Genomic DNA, 13609 nt, shown 5'->3' with positions numbered 1-13609 from the left:
AGTGACGTCATCCCATCCCTCTGGGTCCCGCCGGCCTTCTCCCTCTCTCCCCCTCTTCCCTCTCCCAGCTCCAGCTCAACCTCGCTGCGTCCCCTCCACACCAGGAATTGCTATTTCAAACCAAGCCAAGATGGGCAGCCCTGGGCTCTACAGACGGGGCTGGGGAGCGGAACAGTGCAGGCGGGACCACACCAGAGAGAGGTCGGGACGGCCCCTCCACGCCAAGCTGCTGCTTTCCCCACTACAGGAGGCTGCAGTACCTGAAATGCCATGTGCACACGGCAATACCTGCGCCTCAATGTGCCCCACACGGGGCGGGCAGGCACACATGCACCCGTGTTAGACCCAGGTCTGGTGTGTACTGTTGCTTGCAGAAGGGGGTAAAGGAGGGGTTGGGGGAAGAGAAAGGGCCCAGGCTGGCAGGGGGAACGGGGAGGGAGAAGGAACCATGGCTCGTGGGTTGGGGGGCGAGAAAGGAGAAGGAATACGGGCTGGCAGAGGATCTGGGGATCCAAGACTTCTGAGATCTGTCCCCAGCTCTGCCACAGACTCCCCACGTGACCTTTGCCAAATCCTTTCCCTTCTAGAAGGCTCGGTTTCCTGACATGAGCAGGGAGACAATCTAGTTGTCTCTCCCCAGATCCATGGCAAAGTGGGGGGGGGTGTGGATACAGGGGCCGTGCGGTTCAGTGAGCAGAGGGCTGGAGGAAGCGAGCTGCTTGGCAGCGGATACTCTAACTAGTCAGGCTGGGTGGGAAGGACCCACATGAAATCGCTGCAGCCGTAGCGCCTGGGGCTCAGGACAAAGTATGAAGAGGTGGGAGGGAGGGGCAGGCAGAGCTGCTCCTGCATGGGAGCCACTAGAGATCCAGCATTAGCCTTGTGGAAACCATTAATATAGGAGCCGTTCTGTATAACAAAAGCCATTTCAGTTTCTTGTGTCTGCACGTATACTAGAGGGAGTGAACTGGCCTTCACCGAGTGGGGACAGGCCAGAAGGATGCGCTGTTGGAAGGTGTTAATGAACTATTTTAAGCTGAAGACCTTACTCCCTAAAACCTGTTTCTTTCTTTGCTGATAATAATTCCTCTTTGAAGTTCCCTTTGATTTCTTGCCCTGACGTCAGACTTGTTTGGTTAAGGGTATAAAATACTAGGATTGATTGTGTTGAACAGTCTTACGGGGCCCGGTTCTGCTGCGGTCACGTTTGGCTCACTTTGTCTTACTGATCAATAAAACTGTTTATTTGCCGCCAAACCATAGAGAATTTTTTGCTTCAACAGCCTCTTACACCAGAGCTTCCCTGCACCCTATGCAGACACTTACCTGTACAGCTGAAGGGGGCGCCAGACTTCCTGGGTGGGAGGTAGCCTGCCTGGCACGTGCAGGTGTAACTGCCCAGCGTGTTGCTGCAGATGGAGTTGGAGCCGCAGGGCGATGGGTTTCGGGAACATTCGTCAATATCTAGGTGAGAGAATATAGGTTGACATCAGTGTCCTACTGCCCCAGACAACTCACACTGACCCACGTCTGGTGTGTACTGTTGCTTGGAGATGAGGGTGAGGGAGCGGTTAGGGGGAGAGAAAGAGCCCGGGCTGGCAGGGGGGAGGGCGAGAGAGAAGGAACCATGGCTCGTGGGAGGCAGGGAAAGGGAGAAGGAATACGGGCTGCCAGGGAGACTGGGGAGCCAAGACTTCCGAGGTCTGTCTCCAGCTCTGCCACAGACTCCCCACGTGACCTTTGCCAAATCCTTTCCCTTCTAGAAGGCTAGAAGGGATATATATTTGCATATGAGAGGGATGCTATAAAAGTGAGGTGTCTTGCAGAGGACCCCGGGTTTCGTCTTGTTACCATCGGAGCATCGATCCGGATCGGCAGAAGCCCGGCTCCACCCCTCCCCCATCTAACTCACCTGGCCAGTGCAGTTAAGGGGAGCAACTCGTTGGTAACAACAGCAAGACGGAGTGTGCTTGTGTGTGTCTGTGTATGTTTGAGTGCATGAGTGACATATATATATATCATATGCATATGATAACTCTTGATTATTCTATGTGTGATCAATAAATGTGATATGTTGCCTTATCCCCCTGAAAAAGATCCCGAGTACTTCTTTTAAGTACAACAACCCCACGCAGACACTTACCTGTGCAGCTGAAGGGGGCGCCAGGCTGGCTGGGCGGGAGGTAGCCTGCCTGGCACCTGCAGGTGTAACTGCCCGGTGTGTTGGTGCAGATGGAGTCGGGGCCGCAGGGCGATGGGTCTCGGGCACATTCGTCAATATCTGGAGAGGGAAGAATCCAGATTGGCCATATGTGATGCTAGGACACCAGTGTTCTACTGCACCGGGCTCCCCACGCTGACCCAAACCTCATTGGATCCAGTGGGAATCTTTCCATCAGCCCCAGAGGCCTTTTGCATCAGCCACTCTGCCCTGTGCCTGATCCGACTCTCACCATTGCGCTGCGCTGCTGGGTCAGTGACGCGCTGCTCCCCAGAACTGGATGCAAAGCCGGGCTTGCAGGGGCAGCAGTGGCCCCCTGGAATGTGGGTGAGGTGGTGTCCTCAAAACACTCGGCTGAATGCAGATTTGCCCAGCTCTGCACCACAGGGCCTTCTCTTAATGGGAGGATGGGGAGAAGTTAGCACAAGCAGCTGGTATTGGGGGGAGGGGCGGCACTGTGCCAGGGATATGGCTTCCAGCAGGTTTGCAACATGCTGTCCATCCCCAAGGGGCAGCCGTGCCAGTGGCCTAGGAAGTGGGTGCTAGGACACCTGGGATCTCGCGCTGAAAGCAGGGGACTTGGAAGTCAGGACTCCCGGCTTCTGTCCCCAGATCTGCCACAAATTCCCCATGTGACTTTGGCCAAGTCCTTTGCCTTCCAGAAGCCTCAGTCTCCCCAGATATGCAGGGAGACAAAGAGGAGTTTCACGAGGAGTACCGGTAGTTCGGAATAGGACCCTAGTCCGAACTACCTAGTTCGAGCCCCGTGTAGCCGCGCTACACGGGGTTCGAAGCAGCGGGGATTTAAAAATGGCGGCTCCCCGCTTATGCTAATGAAGCCCGGGAAATTCAAATCCCGGGCTTCATTAGCAAGTGCGGTATGCATACATTACCCCGCTAGTTCGAACTAGCGGGGTAGTGTAGACATACCCCTAGTCTGACCCATTGCACAATGCAGGCCACAGAATCTCACCCACCCACTGCTGGAATAATCCTCTCACCTATGTCTCAGATACTGAAGTCCTTGAAATGATGGTTCAAAGACCCCGAGATGCAGAGAATCCTCCCTCTAGTGACCCGTGCCCCATGCTACAGAGGAAGGTGAAAAACCTCCAGTGTCTCTGCCAATTTCCCTCCCTGAAGACTCGCACCTTCCTGCTGAAAGAGCCCAGGCTGGCAGTGGGGACGGGGAGGGAGAAGGAACCATGGCTCACGGGCTGGGGGGGCGTAAAGGAGAAGGAATACAGGCTGGCAGTGGGACTGGGGAGCCAAGATTTCTGAGATCTGTCCCCAGCTCTGCCACAGACTCCCCACGTGACCTTTGCCAAATCCTTTCCCTTCTAGAAGGCTCAGTTTCCCCACATGAGCAGGGAGACATGGGGCTCAGGACAAAGTAGGAAGAGGTGTGGGGGAGGGGCAGGCAGAGCTGCTCCTGCATGGGAGCCACTGGAGATCTAGCATTAGCCTCTCACACCCAGAGCTTCCCTCACCCCACGTCAGACACTTACCTGTGCAGCTGAAGGGGGCGCCAGGCTGGCTGGGTGGGAGGTAGCCCGACCGGCAGCTGCAGGTGTAACTGCCCGGTGTGTTGGTGCAGATGGAGTCGGGGCCGCAGGGCGATGGGTCTTGGGAACATTCGTCAATATCTGAAGGGGGAAGTAACCAGATGGGCCATGTGTTCTACTGTAACCAGATGGACACCAGTGTTCTACTGCCCCGGGGCCGTGCGGTTCATCGAGCAGAGGGAAGGGGGAAGCGAGCTGCTTTGCAGCGGATCCTCTAACTCGTCAGGCTGGGTGGGAAGGACCCGCATGAAATCGCTGCAGCCCTAGCACCTGGGGCTCAGGACAAAGTATGAAGAGGTGGGGCGGGGGGGCAGGCTCCTGCATGGGAGCCAGTGGGGATCCAGCATTAGCCTTGTGGAAACCATTTCATATTTAGCTAGAAGCCGTTCTGTATAACAAAAGCCATTTCAGTTTCTTGTGTCTGCACGTATACTAGAGGGAGTGAACTGGCCTTCACCGAGTGGGGACAGGCCAGAAGGATGCGCTGTTGGAAGGTGTTAATGAACTATTTTAAGCTGAAGACCTTACTCCCTAAAACCTGTTTCTTTCTTTGCTGATAATAATTCCTCTTTGAAGTTCCCTTTGATTTCTTGCCCTGACGTCAGACTTGTTTGGTTAAGAGTATAAAATACTAGGATTGATTGTGTTGAATAGTCTTACTGGGCCCGGTTCTGCTGCGGTCACGTTTGGCTCACTTTGTCTTATTGATTAATAAAAGTGTTTATTTGCCGCCAAACCAGAAAGAAGTTTTTGCTTCAACAATTTGGAGGTTCCACCGAGATCCAAACGCGCCACTTGCCCAGACGGAGGTACTGACGCTCCACTTCCAAACCTCTCAGTGTGCACAATCGAAGGTAAGGGGGATACCTGTTGAGAAATCTCCTGGAGAGGGCTTGGGATTGGAGTGCCGGCCGGCCGTCGGGGTAAGGAGAGCTATGGATTTCATTTTTTGTGGAGTGGCTAACATTTTGTCTGTCTGAGTCTGTCTGTCTGTAGGCCTGTCTTATGTGTCCCAGTTTCAAAAGAGCACACCAGTGTCTCCAGTGAGGCAGCCATGCGCTGGACCCTCTGTGTTCGGACGCTAAAAGCTGGTGTAGCGCCCCCTCTCCACCTGGTTACCTTCTTTTAGAGCCAATCTCCTTTCAGGTTCAGATGGATAGGTCTGGGTTCTTCTGGATCCCGCCACCTACTCAATTTTATTCTTTCTGATTGATGTACTTGGCGGTGCCTCCACCCCCCTCACTCCTTCCTAGCAGGGTTGCCAGGGCAGCTTGGGAGGAAAATTCTAGCCCAGGATAATCCCCACGTATTCGCCAGATAGTTGGAGACTCCCAGAAAATAACACAAACACATACACTATAATAAACACAATTATATTAAACAGGAGACAATTATAACAGAACAGGGTAAAACATTATTTTTAGGGTCACCGGTGCCCTGCAACTGTGAAGTTAGTGTCCCGTTGGTACGCGTACTTTGTTGGGGCCCTTGATGACTGTTGACCACACAATCCTTCTCTGCAGTGGTTTAGCAGTGGGGCTGACTAGGTCCAGTACAGCCCAAAGGACTCACAAATGGGAGAAGGCAGCAAATCCCTCCACAGTTTAATAGGCTGCAGGTAATAAAATCCCCAAACAAATTCCCTGCCTGACTAACTAAAAATTGGTGCACTCACACACTCCATGAATGAGCCTCAGGTTGAGAGATGACTCAGTCTCTGCAAAGGGGCTGCTCTCTTCTCACAGGGGTCCTCTTCAAGCAGGAACCAGGCTGCTTCGGTCCCAGAATTTCCCCTCACCGTGAAGGGGTGCAGGGCTCAAGATGCAGACCACACAACTGCACCAAAATTCAAAACTACAGCCTCCCAGGCCAGCCTCCAGACCCACCCAGCAGGCAGCAGCCCTGAACTTGCTGCTAGAGCTGAGCTGACCATGCGGTGACTGTCTCACCCAGGGAGCTGGAGCCAACTCAGCCTGGCTGGGGAAGCCTCCCAGCAAACTCCACAACTGGGAATCAACAGGGGAGACATAAACCCAGCTGAGGGATCCTGCCTTCAGGTCCCTAGAGGCCAGTTCTCAGGGGGAACCCTGCATGCAGGCCTGGGGCTTACTAGCTCCCACACAGCCAGCCTCCCCTTGCCCTGGCTGGCTCCAGATTCCCCTCAACAATGGTCTCTCCTTCCCCCTGGGAGGGGCATCTCACTCCCCCTGGGTTGCCGGGCAGACTCTGGCCCTGGTAGGGAGGGGGAGCCAAGGCAAACTCAGAGCCTCTCCCTGAGCTGCCAGCAGACAAGGCCCCGGGAATCCAAGTAATCTCCTTGGGGGTTACACTGGTGGGTGCCATTACTCTCTTTCGGCAAATGGAACTGTGGGAAAGCTTTGTTGTCTCTCTCTGTCACTTACGGAAGTGATAATAACCTTTAAGGCTAACCCCAGGCCATAGTACTTCCCCATTCCGCCAGGCTGTCTCCAGGCGCTGGGACGTGGTGTCCTGCTGGGCTGGGGCGGGTGCCAGAAACCCCTGCGAGCCAGGTGGACTCTGGGTCCAGTGCCTCGCAACCAAAAAGGGGGGAGGATCAGTGTGAACGGGAAAATTCTAGTTTGGTGTCTGACAGAGTCTTTCAAAGCACACGCAGAAAATGGGGGTAGGTCAGTCTACAGGAATTCCAGTGCCCTGGTATAGGATCCTGATATTAAGTGCCGGGTGTTTTAGGGCAGAGCCACTTAATAGAAACCCATGGGAAAACTGTAGGAAAAAATTTTTTTTAAAAAAAGGGAAAAAAAAGTGTGTGGAAAATGAGTATAAATGTAATGAGTGAAGTATGAATGCTGCTGCATAGGTCTGAGACTTGAGCTGATCCCAGCTGCACCAGGGCTCTCCCATGAGGGAGTTTTAAACGCAAAAGGGGATGGGGGTCAGCCGAATCTCGAGACTCAGCGGATATGTCTGACACTCTAAACTCAGCAGACCCCTTCTTTGGAGTGTGTAGAGTTAGTTTAGGTGGGGGTAGTGTAAGCATACCCCCCCACACTGCCAAAAGGCACCCCTGTGTTCTACATGTACATGCAGAATGGCCCAAGGACCTGTAAGCATTTAACAAATTGGAAAAGAGGAAAAATTAAAGCCCTGAAGGATGAAAGCGAAGCTCAGAAAAGCAAAAATCCATCTTGCAGTGAGAAATGTAACTTACAAACAGCTGCAGCGCCTCTGTACAACAAAAAAAAAGCTCAAGAAGTGAGAGAAAAGAATTTCTCAGTTGGCGCGTCTGTATCAACTGCGCCACTTCTCCCAAGCTTAGGCGGGAATTCAAACCTGCTTTAAAAATGACTCCCTTTTTTCTTGCAGCCTCTTTGAAGGCAAAGAAACAATTAAGTTTAAACATTTGGCTACAGACACTTTGTTAAATCTATTAAAGGGAAATAAGTAATTCTACTGAAACTTAATTGGTTAACTGCATAAAAGAATAAAATCTATACATTGTAAATTTGTAAAAGCAGCACCCTAAAGGTTAAATTTGCCTTCCAAGAAAACAAGTAATTGTTTTAAGAATCCAAGCTCTAAACTTCACTGTGTCTTTGTTCAAGGCTGAGTTGATAGCACTTTTGGCTTGCTTTCAGATCCAAGGTTGTGTGTGTCCTCAAACTACCCATCTGTTCTGGAGAAGGGGGGCCCACTGACCCCCGTAAGTAAGCCTGCAACTTTGTACATGATTCTTTTCAGAAAAAGAAAAGCTTTTGCTTCCTGAAACGGTAACTGGCCAACACTTTGTGCTAAGGAAAAGCATTATAGCTTCACACATTAAACCTGATCTGTGGTATAAGAGGGAAATTGAGGCATGTCACCTTTAACTTAATAATTGAACAATGAAGTAATTTACTCAAACCCTCTGAAGCTGGTGTGCAAAATAAAAGCATACCATTGGGTAACAGCAGGCTGAGCAAAAATTAGCAAGAACATCTGTAAAGGAAAAGTATTCTAAGATATAATATGCCACCCCAATGGGGATAGAAATGTTTTCTTTGTTTTTCAGATCATCCGAAAGTGCTGATATCAGCTAAAAATTAACTGAAGAAAATAGACTAAAAAAACAAACAAACCATGGTTCTGTGTCATAACATAAGTTTGTGTCATGTGTTCTGTCCAGATTTGTCTTGTGTGTTTTACTTATGATATATGTATTTCAAGCATTGTTGTGTGGACAATATTGTTGTTTTAATGAAAAAATAATTAAAGTAAAGTAAAAGCATGAATTTAAACAAAACAAAAATAATAAGTGGGCCCAATCAATTGGCAATCAATGGGCAACTCTAAAAAATCTAGTGAAAAGATAATAGTGTAGTAATTGTTTAAGCTAGAAAAATGTGAACAAGATCTCCACAGGTGAACAAAAAGAAACTGGAACATAACTGTGAATACAATACTGGATTTCTTGTATTCTGAAAAACACAGGACAGACCCTTACCAAAGAGAATCTGGAAGTAATAATGTTAAAATATGATGAGCAAAGAAAGGAACAAGAAATGTACATAAATACTCTAATGGAAATGGAGGCATGAAATGGCTTCAGGATTAGCTTTTAAAAGGCTAAAAAGGGGGAGTTGTGGAAACCATTTCATATTTAGCTAGAAGCCGTTCTGTATAACAAAAGCCATTTCAGTTTCTTGTGTCTGCATGAATACTAGAGGGAGTGAACTGGCCTTCACTGAGGTGGGGAGAGGCCAGAAGGATGCGCTGTTGGAAGGTGTTAATGAACTATTTTAAGCTGAAGACCTTACTCCCTAAAACCTGTTTCTTTCTTTGCTGATAATTCCTCTTTGAAGTTCCCTTTGATTTCTTGCCCTGATGTCAGTCTTGTTTGGTTAAGGGTATAAAATACTAGGATTGATTGTGTTGAACAGTCTTACGGGGCCCGGTTCTGCTGCGGTCACGTTTGGCTCACTTTGTCTTACTGATCAATAAAACTGTTTATTACCTGCCAAACCATAGAGAAGTTTTTGCTTCAACAGCCTCTTAGACCCAGAGCTTCCCTGCACCCTATGCAGACACTTACCTGTACAGCTGAAGGGGGCGCCAGACTTCCTGGGTGGGAGGTAGCCTGCCTGGCACGTGCAGGTGTAACTGCCCAGCGTGTTGCTGCAGATGGAGTTGGAGCCGCAGGGCAACGGGTTTCGGGAACATTCATCAATATCTAGGTGAGAGAATATAGGTTGACATCAGTGTCCTACTGCCCCAGACAATTCAAACTGGGTTCAATTTCCCAACGAAACTTCATTTTGAAACAAAAAGCCAAAACGGTTCATGTAAACCACGTCATGACGGTCACAAGGCCGGATCCGAAGTTCCCTGCTTTGACTCCCACCCACAGCGTGTTACATGTCAGAACAGGGACGCTGTGCCGTCCGCTGGCCACGGAGTTCAGTCTAATGACACCAGTCCAGTCCATGCTCTGACTCTAAGGCAGAGAATGAGGCTCCACCAGAGGATATGAGTCTCCCGGGCCAAAGGGACTGTGGGATTTCGCGAGCAGAGGGCCGGAGTAGGAGAGCTACATGGCAGCTGATCCTGTAGCTCTTCCTGCAGGGTGGGAAGGAGCCTCAGTTACCATCCCCATGAAATCTCTGCAGCTATTAGCGCTTTGGAGAGTCTGAATCCCGGGTGGACTGGCAGAGCCACTCCTTGCCTAGCTCTTCACTGTGGGGTGAGTTGGTCAGCAGGCATTAACCTTTCATACCCAGAGCCCTACACGTCCCCCGTATAAGATGCTTACCTGTGCAGCTGAAGGGGGCGCTGGACTTGCTGGGTGGGAGGTAGCCTGCCTGGCATGTGCAGGAGTAACTGCCCAGCGTGTTGCTGCAGGTGGAGTTGGAGCCACAGGGCGATGGGTTTCGGGAACATTCGTCAATATCTAGGTGAGAGAATATAGGTTGACAGCAGTGTCCCACTGCCCCAGACAACTCACACTGACCCACGTCTGGTGTCTACTGTTGCTTGGAGATGAGGGTGAGGGAGTGGTTAGGGGGAGAAAAAGAGCCTGGGCTGACAGGGGGAAGGTCGAGGGAGAAGGAACCATGGCTCGTGGGAGGCGGGAAAAGGGAGAAGGAATACGGGCTGGCAGGGAGACTGGGGAGCCAAGACTTCTGACTTCTGTCTCCCGCTCTGCCACAGACTCCCCATGTGACCTTTCCCAAATCGTTTCCCTTCGAGAAGGCTCAGTTTCCCCACATGAGCAGGGAGACAATCTAATTGTCTCTCCCCAGGTCCATGGCAAGGTGGGGGTGTGTGTGGACACAGGGGCCGTGCGGTTCAGCGGGCAGAGGCCTGGAGGAAGTGAGCTGCGTGGCAGCGGATCCTCTAACTAGTCAGACTGGGAGGAAAGGACCCTCAAGAAATCGCTGCAGCCGTAGCACCTGGGGCTCAGGACAAAGTAGGAAAGGATGGGGGGAAGGGGCAGGAAGAGCTGCTCCTGCATGGGAGCCAGTGGAGATCCAGCATTAGCCTCTTACACCCAGAGCTTCCCCGCACCCTACGTCAGACACTTACCTGTGCAGCTGAAGGGGGCGCCAGGCTGGCTGGGCGGGAGGTAGCCTGACCGGCACCTGCAGGTGTAACTGCCCGGTGTGTTGGTGCAGATGGTGTCGGGGCCGCAGGGCGATGGGTCTCGGGAACATTCGTCAATATCTGGAGAGGGAAGAATCCAGGTTGGCCATGTGTGACCCTAGGACACCAGTGTTCTACGGCTCCGGGCTCCTCACGCTGACCCAAACCCCATTGCAGCCAGTGGGAATCTTTCCATCAGCCCCAGAGGCCTTTTGCAACAGCCACTCTGCCCTGTGCCTGAACCAGCTCTTACTAGCTCTCCATTGTGGGGTGACCTGGTTAGCGGGCATTAGCCTTTCATACCCGGAGTCCCACACACATCCCCCATATAAGACGCTTACCTGTGCAGCTGAAGCGGGAGCTGGACTTGCTGGGAGGGACGTAGCCTGCCTGGCACGTGCAGCTGTAACTGCCCAGCGTGTTGCTGCAGATTGAGTTGGAGCCGCAGGGCGATGGGTTTCGGGAACATTCATCAATATCTAGGTGAGAGAATATAGGTTGACAGCAGTGTCCTACTGCCCCAGACAACTCACACTGGGTTCAATTTCCCAATGAAACTTAATTTTGAAACAAAAAGCCAAAATGGTTCATGTAAACCACATCACGACGGTCACGAGGCCGGATCCGAAGTTCCCGGCTTTGAGTCCCACCCACACCGTGTTACATGTAAGAACAGGGCCTCTGTGCCGACCGCTGGCCACGGAGTTCAGTCTAATGACACCAGTCCAGTCCATGCTCTGACTCTAAGGCAGAGAATGAGGCTCCACCGGAGGATATGAGTCTCCCGGGCCAAAGGGACTGTGGGGTTTCGCGAGCAGAGGGCCGGAGCAGGAGAGCTACGTGGCAGCTGATCCTGTAGCTCTTCCTGCAGGGTGGGAAGGAGCCTCAGGTACCATCCCCATGAAATCTCTGCAGCTGTCAGCGCTTTGGAGAGTCTGAATCCCGGGTGGGCTGGCAGAGCCGCTCCGTACCTAGCTCTTCATTGTGGGGTGACCTGGTCAGCAGGCATTAGCCTTTCATACCCAGAGCCCCCACACACATACCCCATATAAGACACTTACCTGTGCAGCTGAAGGGGACGCCAGGATGGCTGGGTGGGAGGTAGCCTGCCTGGCACCTGCAGGTGTAACTGCCCAGCATGTTGCTGCAGATGGAGTTGGAGCCGCAGGGCGATGGGTTTCGGGAACATTCGTCAATATCTAGGTGAGAGAATATAGGTTGACAGCAGTGTTCTACTGCCCCAGACAACTCACACTGACCCACGTCTGGTGTCTACTGTTGCTTGGAGATGAGGGTGAGGGAGCGGTTAGGGGAGAGAAAGAGCCTGGGCTGACAGGGGGAAGGTCATAGAATCATAGAATAATAGGACTGGAAGGGACCTCGAGAGGTCATCGAGTTCAACCCCCCGCCCTCAAGGCAGGACCAAGCTCCGTCTACACCATCCCTGACAGATGTCTATCTAACCTGTTCTTAAATATCTCCAGAGAGGGAGATTCCACCACCTCCCTTGGCAATTTATTCCAATATTTGACCACCCTGACAGTTAGGAATTTTTTCCTCATGTCCAATCTAAACCTCCCCTGCTGCACTTTAAGCCCATTACTCCTTGTCCTGTCCTCAGAAACCAAGAGGAACACATTTTCTCCTTCCTCCTTGTGACACCCTTTTAGATATTTGAAAACCGCTATCATGTCCCCCCTTAATCTTCTTTTTTCCAAACTAAACAAGCCCAGTTCATGAAGCCTGGCTTCATAGGTCATGTTCTCTAAACCTTTAATCATTCTTGTCGCTCTTCTCTGTACCCTTTCCAATTTCTCCACATCTTTCTTGAAATGTGGCGCCCAGAACTGGACACAGTACTCCAGCTGAGGCCTAACTAGTGCAGAGTAGAGCGGCAGAATGACTTCACGAGTTTTGCTTACAACACACCTGTTGATACAACCTAGAATCATATTTGCTTTTTTTGCAACAGCATCACACTGTTGACTCATATTCAACTTGTGGTCCACTATGACCCCTAGATCCCTTTCCGCCATGCTCCTTCCTAGACAGTCGCTTCCCATCTTGTATGTATGGAACTGATAGTTCCTTCCTAAGTGGAGCACTTTGCATTTCTCTTTATTAAACCTCATCCTGTTTACCTCTGACCATTTCTCTAACTTGCTAAGGTCATTTTGAATTATGTCCCTATCTTCCAAAGAAGTTGCAACCCCACCCAGTTTGGTATCATCTGCAAACTTAATAAGCGTACTCTCTATCCCAATATCTACATCATTGATGAAGATATTGAACAGTATGGGTCCCAAAACAGACCCTTGCGGAACTCCACTTGTTATCCCTTTCCAGCAGGATTTAGCACCATTAACAACAACTCTCTGACTACGGTTATCCAGCCAATAATGCATCCACCTTATCGTGGCCCTATCTAAGTTATATTTGCCTAGTTTATCAATAAGAATATCATGCGAGACCATATCAAATGCCTTACTAAAGTCTAGGTATATGACATCCACCGCTTCTCCCTTATCCACAAGGCTCGTTATCCTATCAAAGAAAGCTATCAGATTAGTTTGGCATGACTTGTTCTTCACAAACCCATGCTGGCTATTCCCTATCACTTTATTACCTTCCAAGTGTTTGCATACGATTTCCTTAATTACCTGCTCCATTATCTTCCCTGGGACAGACGTTAAACTGACCGGTCTGTAGTTTCCTGGGTTGTTCTTATTCCCCTTTTTATAGATGGGCACAATATTTGCCCTTTTCCAGTCTTCTGGAATCTCCCCTGTCTGCCATGATTTTTCAAAGATCATAGCTAAAGGCTCAGATACCTCCTCTATCAGCTCCTTGAGTATCCTGGGATGCATTTCATCAGGACCTGGTGACTTGCTGACATCTAACTTTCCTAAGTGATTTTTAACTTGTTCTTTGTGTATCCTTAGGTCGAGGGAGAAGGAACCATGGCTCGTGGGAGGCGGGAAAAGGGAGAAGGAATACGGGCTGGCAGGGAGACTGGGGAGCCAAGACTTCTGACTTCTGTCCCCCGCTCTGCCACAGACTCCCCACATGACCTTTCCCAAATCCTTTCCCTTCGAGAAGGCTCAGTTTCCCCACATGAGCAGGGAGACAATCTAGTTCTCTCCCCAGGTCTATGGCAAGGTGGGGGTGTGCGTGGACACAGGGGCCATGCGGTTCATCGAGCAGAGGGCTGGAGGAAGTGAGCTGC

General features: G+C 50.8%; 1 protein-coding gene across 3 annotated transcripts in view; it reads right to left on the bottom strand.

Moving 5' to 3' along the window:
* LOC102463292 (uncharacterized) overlaps window positions 1–13609 on the bottom strand; it is a 180374-nt gene that overhangs the window by 39075 nt on the left and 127690 nt on the right. For all 3 annotated transcript variants that reach the window (XM_089774814.1, XM_089774815.1, XM_089774816.1), the window contains 8 exons: window positions 11445–11582; window positions 10725–10862; window positions 10327–10464; window positions 9554–9691; window positions 8837–8974; window positions 3730–3867; window positions 2144–2281; window positions 1327–1464 (listed from right to left, as the gene is read on the bottom strand). In XM_089774814.1, the coding sequence (XP_089630940.1) occupies window positions 1327–1464; window positions 2144–2281; window positions 3730–3867; window positions 8837–8974; window positions 9554–9691; window positions 10327–10464; window positions 10725–10862; window positions 11445–11582 (1104 nt within the window). The remainder of the gene's footprint in view (window positions 1–1326; window positions 1465–2143; window positions 2282–3729; window positions 3868–8836; window positions 8975–9553; window positions 9692–10326; window positions 10465–10724; window positions 10863–11444; window positions 11583–13609) is intronic.

The sequence above is a fragment of the Pelodiscus sinensis genome, chromosome 31 (genome assembly GCF_052426305.1).
Source record: "Pelodiscus sinensis isolate ZL-2025 chromosome 31, ASM5242630v1, whole genome shotgun sequence".
Lineage (NCBI taxonomy): Eukaryota > Metazoa > Chordata > Testudines > Trionychidae > Pelodiscus > Pelodiscus sinensis.
The sequence above is the reverse complement of the archived record's forward strand: the minus strand, read 5'-3'. Positions and strand labels throughout refer to the sequence as shown.